We start from the raw sequence: 9,483 nt of genomic DNA, 5'->3' as shown, positions 1-9,483 counted from the left end.
GAAACCAGAAGGCAGAGATGAGGAAGGCAAAAATTCTAGACATGGAGCATAACCAGTAAAGATGTTCGACAGTCCGGACATAACGTTTTGTTCAAAATAGAGGTTAATGTCAATTCAACCACAGTGAGGGGTGGGGGAAGGGTAGGAGGCAGATTGTGAAGGACTTTTGAATACCAAAACAATTATATATTTGATACTGGTGGTGATAATGAAGTTTTAAGTTAGTATCAGGAAGGAAAAAGGGCTTTTTGAGTGTGGGTAATGATCTGACGACCTACACTTTTTATCACTTTATGCCACGAATTTTCCAACCACATCTCATATTACTTTCCTTTAAATGCTCTACCTTACTGGATCCACTCCGCCTTTCCCCTTTCTCTTTTAGTTAATATAATTACGAGATAAAAATAAAATCATGTCACCGAGACATAATAAAACCTCAAAATGGACCTTACTATTAAGCACATAACCTAACACCACCCTAAAACCTTGTCGAGGAAAAGCTAATTTAACCCGCATTTCTCACCTTAAATCCCATTTTGCCCCAGCAAAATGAATGTGACAAGCCCTTCTAAAAAGATTGAAGTGGCTCTGAAAAGAGCCTTTGATTTCGGAGGTTTTTCCCGCGCCCTCGAGCCAGGTATTTACTTGCTCTTGGTTTTATGATGGCTCTCCGTCTTTTTTGGTAGCAGCACAGCCTGGATGTTTGGCAAAACCCCGCCCTGAGCGATGGTCACTTTGCCTAACAACTTGTTGAGTTCTTCATCGTTACGGATAGCCAGTTGTAGGTGGCGGGGAATGATCCGGGTCTTTTTGTTGTCTCGGGCTGCGTTTCCCGCCAGCTCTAGAATTTCGGCAGTCAGATACTCCAAAACAGCAGCTAAATACACTGGTGCTCCAGCCCCTACTCTTTCAGCATAGTTTCCTTTACGCAGCAAACGGTGAACGCGACCAACAGGAAATTGCAGACCAGCTCGGGAGGATCTTGACTTAGCTTTGGCGCGAGCCTTTCCCCCTTGCTTACCGCGTCCAGACATTCTTATTTTCTATAAACGGAGGATACAAAACAGCAAGACGAAAAAATCACTTAGCTTAATAGAAAGCGTCCATGAAGGCTCTTTTATAGGCTTTTCAGGACGGTAACATTAACCAGCTGATTGGCTACTGAGAAAGGTAAATAATATGGCCAATAGAAAAGTAGCATTGAAATCTGCTCATTTACATACGCGTTTCTAGTTTATGACGCCATCTTTACTACTTTTCCAATGAGAAAGAACCTACTCTGAGTCCTTATTTGCATATCGGATCTATAAATAAGAAGAAAGGTTTTTTTTCATCTTCTCACAACTACTATTGATAGTTCTTATCTGTTGAAAATGCCTGAACTTTCCAAGTCGGCTCCCGCCCCCAAAAAAGGGTCAAAAAAGGCTGTGACCAAGGCGCAGAAAAAAGATGGCAAAAAGCGCAAGCGCAGCCGCAAAGAGAGTTATTCCATCTACGTGTACAAGGTGCTGAAGCAGGTCCACCCGGACACTGGTATCTCATCCAAAGCTATGGGCATCATGAACTCGTTCGTCAACGACATCTTCGAGCGCATCGCCGGCGAGGCTTCCCGCCTGGCGCATTACAACAAGCGCTCCACCATCACATCCCGCGAGATCCAGACCGCTGTACGCCTGCTGCTGCCTGGGGAATTAGCTAAGCACGCCGTGTCGGAGGGCACCAAGGCAGTTACCAAGTACACCAGTTCCAAGTAGACTGTCTCCTTGCGTACCCAACCCAAAGGCTCTTTTAAGAGCCACCCACTTTTTCACAGAATTGCTGTAACGTTTAAAACTACGCAAGCAATAAGAGTGCAACGTGCAACCAAAATTGCTGGTTCAAATGAGGTCTGACTAGTTTTAGCCTGAAGTTTTATCTCAAAACACTATCCGTGTCCCCCACGATCCTAAAGCCTTTTAAATATTTTCTATGATGTAGGATCTGCTAAACTGAAATGTTAAAAATTTGACCTTGTTCTAAAAGCTGATTCAGATGTAGTTTAGAGGCCATTTAATTATTTTCAGTTGTTAGGTGGAGGCTTCAATTAGTGATTTGCTTTCGAGGACAGCATAGTGGGGAAATTTTGCTTAGTTTTTGAAATATGTATTAGATAACCCTTTCACAGCAATCTGAACTTTGTGGTATATTGGGCAATTGCTTTACCCCTAACTTCAGTTTCTAAATCTGTAAAATGAAGGGATTGGTTTTGAGAATTTAAAAATGTCTCAACTAGATCAGTGGAGTCAGAGCACTTAGATTCAAATTCAACCTCAGACTGCTTCTTACTGCCTGACTGACTGGGAAGTCACTCAACTTCAGGTCTCAGTTTTCTCATGGCACAATCTTCTCATCCTCCAAATGGACCAGATGGCCAAAAATTTTCCAGCTCTAAAAATATGTAAAGAGGAAAGGACATATGTTTTTCAGTAGTTGGGGATGGGGAGACACTTATTTTTATTATTTTATTTTTAAAACCTTTATCTTCTCTCAGAACCAATGCAGAAGAGTGGGAAGGGCTAGGCAACTGGGGTTAAGTGACTTGCTCAGGGTAATTTAGCTTGTCTGAGGCCAGTTTGAACCTCCAGGCCTGGCTCTTAATCCACTGAACCACCTAGCTGTCCCTTGGGGAGGCACTTTATTTAAAACAAAACAAAACAAAACAAAAAAGAACTCATTTGGGAGCACAGAATGTTCAGTATATTTTCTTTCATCAAAAAAAAATTATTTTGACAGGAAATAACTTAGTAATGTGGGGTAATTCCTGAATTAGCTACTTGCATACAGTCAGTTCAGTGACTAATTTGAAGCTAGAAGAATAAAAATAAGATAAGGAAGAGAGATGGACACAGCATTTATATAGCAGTTATCATGTAGTAGATACTGTGCTAAGCACTTAAAAAAAAATCTTCACAACAATGTGATAAAGATACCATTATCACCATTTTACAATTGAAACAGAGGCAAAGGTAAAATGACTTGCCCAAGGTCACATGGCTGAATTTGAATCAGGTCTTTGTAGCTTCAGACCCAGCACTTTATCCAGTGTGCCAGCTGCATAAAGATATGCAATTAATTCTATGCTGATTAATTTAATTAAATTATGATGAAAATAAGATATTAATGAGGGAAAAGATATGGGCAGAATTTAAAATGATGAAAATAAATTAAATTGGACAAAACCTAAAGAGTCAACAAACACTTGACTTGCCAAGTGTAGAGATTTCAGCCTAAAACAGTACAAGTTACAAACTCATTTGTAACACCCTATGGCAGTAATGTTGAACCTTTTAGAAATGGTGTGCTGGCCCAATCCCCACTCCATCCCCCAGACCAAGTGTTGTGCCCCCTCCCCTCCAGGCCTTGTTCTTTGTCTAGACCCCCCCCCCAACATGCTGAGCACAATGCCATCCCCCCTTATCCCAAAATGGGGAGGGAGGAAGCACTCTCATGGGGCTGCTGGATGAAGGTTTGGGTGAAGTAAGTGAGGAATGTCCTTAGTGAGTTCGGAGATGGGGAGGGGAGTGGTCCGAGTGCTCTACTCCCCCTCTAGCTCTGCCGCCTGTAAGCCAACTTTACCCCTTGTGTGCTCCCATTGGGCTGCTGGGTGTGGGATGTGAAAAATTGTCCTCAGGCGCAGTGGAGGGGGGAAAGGAAGAAGTTCTGCCCCAGTTCCTCTGCCTTTCCAGTAATGAACTCTGTGGAGAAGGGTGGTTGAGTGCTTTTTGTGGTCGCTCTTTCATGAAGGAGTGGGTTAGGGATGTTGTCTCAAATCTCTTGGCCCATGTCCTATTGGAGCTTTAGAATTTTGCTACATTGGCTTTTGATTTTTTGGTATATATTTCTTTCCATTTACATTGTTGTGTATATCATTTTACTGGTTTTGCTTACTTTACTCTGAATTAGTTCATGAAGATCTTTCCATGCTTTTTATCACATAGGCCATTTCTAACAGCATAGTAATATTAATATTCCGTTACATTTATGTACCAAATTGGTTTAGCTGGTCCCTAGTTGATGGACCTCTATTTTGTTTCCAATTCTTTGCTATCACAAAAGTGATAAAAAATCACAAAAAGTGATTTTGTTTTGGTTATATATTGATGTCTTACTTGGGGCATGAGCTCAGTAACAGAGTATCTGATTCCAACGATATGGATATTTTTGACACTTTATATGCATAATTTCAAAATGATTGTAGAATTTCATGGCTTCACTGATAATGTATTATTATTATGCCTATCTTTCCACAACCCCTCCAAAACTGAGTATTGTCATTTTTTTGTAAAATTAAAAACAACAAACTTATCTTATGTCTTAGAAGTGATATTGATTCTAAGGCAGAAGAATAGTAAGGGCTAGACAGTTGGGATTAAGTGACTAGCTCAGGGTCACAAAGCTAGAAAGTATCTGTGGGCAGCTTTGAACTCAGGATTACCTAATCTCTAGGCCTCACACTCTATCCACTGAATCATCTAGTTGCCTTTATTTTTTTGTAATTTTGGGCAATTTGTTGGGTGTGAAGTGAAATCTCAGGATTAATTTGATTTCCATTTCACTTATTATTGGCAATTTGGGACATTTTTTCAGGCGATTAAATACATAACTTTTCTTTTCAGAATTGTTTATATCCCTTGACTTGTTTGGAATGGCTTGTTTGGTATATTTTCAAAGAGTCACTACATTTATGAAGATAGGATGTTAGCTTTATAGCTAGCTTTGGTGAAATTATGCATTTTCATCATTAAATGATTTGATGAATATCCAATTATCTTGGTCTGCAATTTGTTCTTTTACACACGAAGCATTCATAAAAACATCAGCTTGAGTCTAATAGATGGCTCATCTGATGGACTGATTGAACATAGTCTCACTCATACATTATTATAACGTACAACAAATGATAAGGATCTATTTAGTGTTGTACTTTCACATTTAGTTAATATAAAACCGAGAATATGAAGGTATGTTAATCATGAGGATATTAAATTAAAAGGCATTTGTTATATCTGAAAACTAATCACTAAACTAAAAACTAAAATACTTCAACACTGAAAAAGTAGTTTTCTTATTAATAATATCTTGGATAAGCAGCTAACCAAAAATCTCATCCAATAAAGTTCCCAGTAGAATTTAAGTACTCTGAGGGAATTGGTCGTCCTTCCATCATTGTATAACCCCCAATGATTCTTACAATACATAGTAAGTTAAATAGCCCCATGGAGTCTTGTGTTACTGGATTCGCATAGTACATGGGGATGAACAAGGTATAAGAAGTCTGGAAAGTTAGGAGGAGCAAGGTTTTTGAAGGGCTTTAAAAACAAAAAGAATTTTATATTTGATTCTGGAGGCAAAAGAGAGTCACTGGAATTTACTGAATGGGGATTGGATATATAACATGGTCAAACCTGTGCTTTAGGAAGGTTGGGTGAGACTTAGGGCAAGGACACTAAATAAAAAGCAATTGCAATAGACTAGGCTTGAGGTGATGAGGGACTCCACGAGGGTGGTGGCAGTATCCAAACAGAAAGAGAGAGCATATATTAGAGATACTGCACAAGTAGAATCCAGGATCTCATATGGGTTGTGGGACTGAAAGAGTAATTTGGGGACAATGTGTAGGTTTCAAGACTGGATTACTCTCCTCAGTAATGAAGAGTTAAGAAGAGGGGAAGAGGGCATGAGGAAGATGATAAGTTCAATTTTGGACATGCTGAATTTAAGTTATCTATGAGAGGGACATCCTGTTTAAGAGGTCCAATAGACGATGATGTGTGACTGGAGGTCAGCACGAGAAGGGTAGGATAAGTAGATAAGAGATAATTGAATCTCTGAGAGCTGATGAGATCACCAAATGAAACAGCATTGAGGGAGAAGGGAATGGGGCCCAAGACAGATCCCTGTGGGACACTCACAGTTAGCAAAGCATGACTTAAATGAAGATCTGGCAAAGAAGCCTGAGAGTAAGTGGTCAGAAAAGTAGGAGGAGAACCAGGAGAGAACAGTGTCGCAAAAACAAGAAAACATCAAGAAGAGATTGATCAGGACTTGCTAGGTAGCACAGTGGAAAGAATACCAGACCTGGAGTTAGAAGGACCTAGGTTCAAATATGACCTCAGTCACTTCCTAGTTGTTTGACCCCAATTGCCTAGCCTTTACAGTTCTGTCTTAGAACTGATACTGATAGAAGCTAAGGGTTTCAAAACAAACAAACAAACAAACAAACAAACAAAAACAACAGAGGGTGATCTACATCAAAGGCTTCAGAGAAGTCAAAAAGAATGAAGACTGAGAAAAGGTCATTAGATGTAGCAACTAAGAGATCGTCAGCAACTTTGGAGAAAGTAGTTTTGTTGGATGGTGAAATCAGAATCCACAATGCATAAAATTAAGAAGAGCAAGAGAAGAAAGAAAGTGGAGACTATTAATTGTAAATACAGGATTTAATTATTTTATTAATTATTAATTTAATTCATGAAGAGAGTTAGCCACAAAAGGGAGGAGAGCTATACAATGACAGCTACTGTGGATAATTGGTATGAAAGAGGAGATAGTTGGGGAAGATAATCTGAATAATATGAGAAGAGTAGGAGAGGAGAAGGGGAGGCATATGATGAATAGTCTCATTTTTTTTTTCAGTAAAATGTGGGGCAAGATTCTCAGCTAAGAGGGTGGATGGAGATGGAGCCATGGAAAGTCTGAGGAAGGCAAATGTTTGGAAAAGCATCTATGATGAGTGGAATATTCAATTGAATTAAGGAGGTATAAAAGGATTGCCTTGCTACAGTGAGATTGTTGTAACATTGAGATTATGTAACAAAAATTTGTAGTGTTCTCTGTGAGCACAATTTCATGATTTTCTACAGTTTTTGTCTGTAGCAGGTGAATAGGAACAAAGTCAGTCTACAAAGAGATCAATATTAATAGCCTTTGTTGCTACTCATAAGGAAAGGAGGAGAATAGCAGCTGTTTGGTTGTTCAGAGGATAGAACATTGGCCCTGGAGTCAAGAAGATGGAAGTTCAAATCCAGTTTAGAGAATTACTAGCTGATTGATCCTGGCCAAATTGCTTAACTTCTGTCTGCCTCAGTTTCTTCAACTGTAAAATGGGGATAACAATAACTATTTATAAAGCAATTAGCATGATATTAAATATAACAGAGCACATAGTAGGTATTTAATAAGTATTTGTTCCTACCTGCATGTTCATTGCTGAGGAAGAAAAGCAAAACCTGCAATCTCTTTGAAACTTCTTGATGGATTAATATTGGAAATTCATCAACCCTTAGAAATAAATGAAATATAATTAACCATGATATTATGTACATCTAGTGGCAGCTAGTAGATAGAATGTCTGACCTGTAGACAGGAAGAATCAAGTTCAAATTTAAATGTACTCTCAGTTATTTGCTAATTGTGTGACCTTGGGCAAGACACTTAATCTCTGCTTCAGTTTTCTCAGTTATAAAATGGAAGATAATAATGTATTGACCTCCCAGGGTTGTAATGAAAAAATGAGATTAATAATTATAAAGTGTTTATCACAGTGCTTATCATAGTGCTACATAAATGTTAGCTATTATTACCATCATCATCCACTGTTGTAATGAATATTTGTTTGTCTTTGGATCAGATCTATCTGAAGCTTTGGCAGAATGCTTATCTCAATGCTGCTATTTCAGATCTTCTTTAATAATTGTTAACATATTGATCTCCTTGTCTCCCGTCCTTGAACAGAGAACAAACTCTGTCAGGGGCCTAGCAAATATTTCCCCACAACTCCTCCCCTCATCTGTCCCTTTCTCTCTCCTTTGGCATATTGTCCTTTACTCATAGCTCATTATTTGGGGTAATTTTGTCATCCTACAAGTTCTCATCAGCCTGTTCTGCCTCATGACAACTCTCTGCCCCTCACCCTGGAGAGACTTTACCCTCAGATCATTCTTTCCCCAGCTGGGTACCTTCTTCCCTCTTTCCTCCTCCTCTGGCTTTTAAATTTCCTTTTGAATATTATATCCCCCTCCCCACAATTAGATTGTAAGCTCCTAGAGAGCAGGGATCATCTTAAAAAAAATATATATATTAGTATCCCCATTGCTTAGCACAGTGCCTGTCAGTATTGATAAAAGTAAATTGACCAACTCATTGACTGCATGGCTTTTATCAGTTTTGGCCTTCTAAGGCACAGTTTTGGTTTGTCTTTATAAGCATGCTAAGATATTCCCATGATCTTCTAGGAACCCAGGTTGAGAAATTCTCTGAAGGCAGCCCCAGGGGTTGGGGATAGAATGGGGGAGGGTGTCCAGACCTCCTCAGAACTCAGACATAGAGTTTTAGACAAAGAGTTACTATGTCCTGTTATCTATATATTTTATAAATGTTTTAATTTTAAAGAATTAAATTTTAATTTAAATTAAAGAATTAATTTGAAAGAAAATTGACTAATTTTCTAAATTACCTAATAAAAGAGTAAGTACATAGCGGTGTCAGGGTTGTAAAGGTGGCTTAGCCCTAATGGTACCAATCCACTAAGCTACCCAGTCAACCCCCACCCATTCTTTTTTATGTCATACTAAATTATAAACCTACATTTGTGATGAAAAGACTAAACATGCAAAGCTTAGTGGATTGAAAGCCAGGCCTAGAGATGGCAGGTCCTGGGTTTAAATATGGCCTCAGACCCTTTCTAGCTGTGTGACCCTGGGCAAGTCACTTTACCCCCATTGCTGAGTCCTTACTGCTCTTCTGCCTTGGAACCAAAACATAGTATTGATTCTAAGTTGGAAGGTAAGGGTTTAAAACAACAACAAAAAAACTGAATTGGCTTTCAAGGGTTCATATTCTGATTGGTTCCCATATAACTTTTTTCCCTACGAAAAAATGGGTAGGTGAAGGTACTAAAGAGAGACTCTTTAGAGAAAGTTAATGTTTCTCTGTCTTCTTCCCTCTCTTCTGAGTATGTGTCTTTGGACTGGATGCACTTTCCCTGAGTTTTCTGTGTTCTAAGCTTCATTTAAGAGATTATTCTCCGGGGGAGGAGGGGGGGGGGGCGCAGCTGGTAGCTCAGTGGATTGAGAGCCAGGCCTAGAGATGGGAGGTTCTAGGTTCAAATCTGACCTCAGACACTTCCTAGCTGTGTGACCCTGGGCAAGTCACTTAACTCCCATTGCCTAGCCCTTACCACTCTTCTGCCTTGGAGCCAATACACAGTATTGACTCCAAGATGGAAGGTAAAGGTTTAAAAAAAATAAAAAAGAGATTATTCTCCAGATTCTAATCTGGGGTGGAAGGATAATGAGCTAGGAAAAAATAATGAGGAAAACCCAACTCCCATGGGTTCCCCCCACTTAAAGGGATAAGAGATTTAATTATATTTCTTTCTTTGTTTCTTTCTTTGTTTCTTTCTTTGTTTCTTTCTTTGTTTCTTTCTTTGTTTCTTTCTTT

The 9,483-nt window shown here is 39.1% G+C and overlaps 1 protein-coding gene and 1 pseudogene across 1 annotated transcript; one reads left to right on the top strand and one right to left on the bottom strand.

Moving 5' to 3' along the window:
- Positions 1-610: 610 nt before the first annotated feature.
- LOC123243905 (histone H2A type 1-J) lies at positions 611-5,581 on the bottom strand. The gene is made up of 2 exons (XM_044672047.1): positions 5,565-5,581; positions 611-1,038 (listed from the first exon to the last, which is right to left on the bottom strand). Exon 2 carries the CDS (start codon positions 1,035-1,037, stop codon positions 645-647), a length of 393 nt encoding a protein of 130 aa, XP_044527982.1. The 5' UTR covers position 1,038; positions 5,565-5,581; the 3' UTR covers positions 611-644.
- LOC123243894 lies at positions 1,266-1,769 on the top strand (annotated as a pseudogene).
- Positions 5,582-9,483: the final 3,902 nt, after the last annotated feature.

This window comes from Gracilinanus agilis, chromosome 4, assembly GCF_016433145.1.
Source record: "Gracilinanus agilis isolate LMUSP501 chromosome 4, AgileGrace, whole genome shotgun sequence".
NCBI lineage: Eukaryota > Metazoa > Chordata > Mammalia > Didelphimorphia > Didelphidae > Gracilinanus > Gracilinanus agilis.
Note: the sequence above shows the minus strand (reverse complement) of the source record. Positions and strands in the feature narration are given on the sequence as shown.

What these genes read in the sequence shown, in the direction of transcription:
- LOC123243905 (XM_044672047.1), bottom strand. Translation starts at nt 1,037, where the DNA reads ATGTCTGGACGCGGTAAGCAAGGGGGAAAGGCTCGCGCCAAAGCTAAG.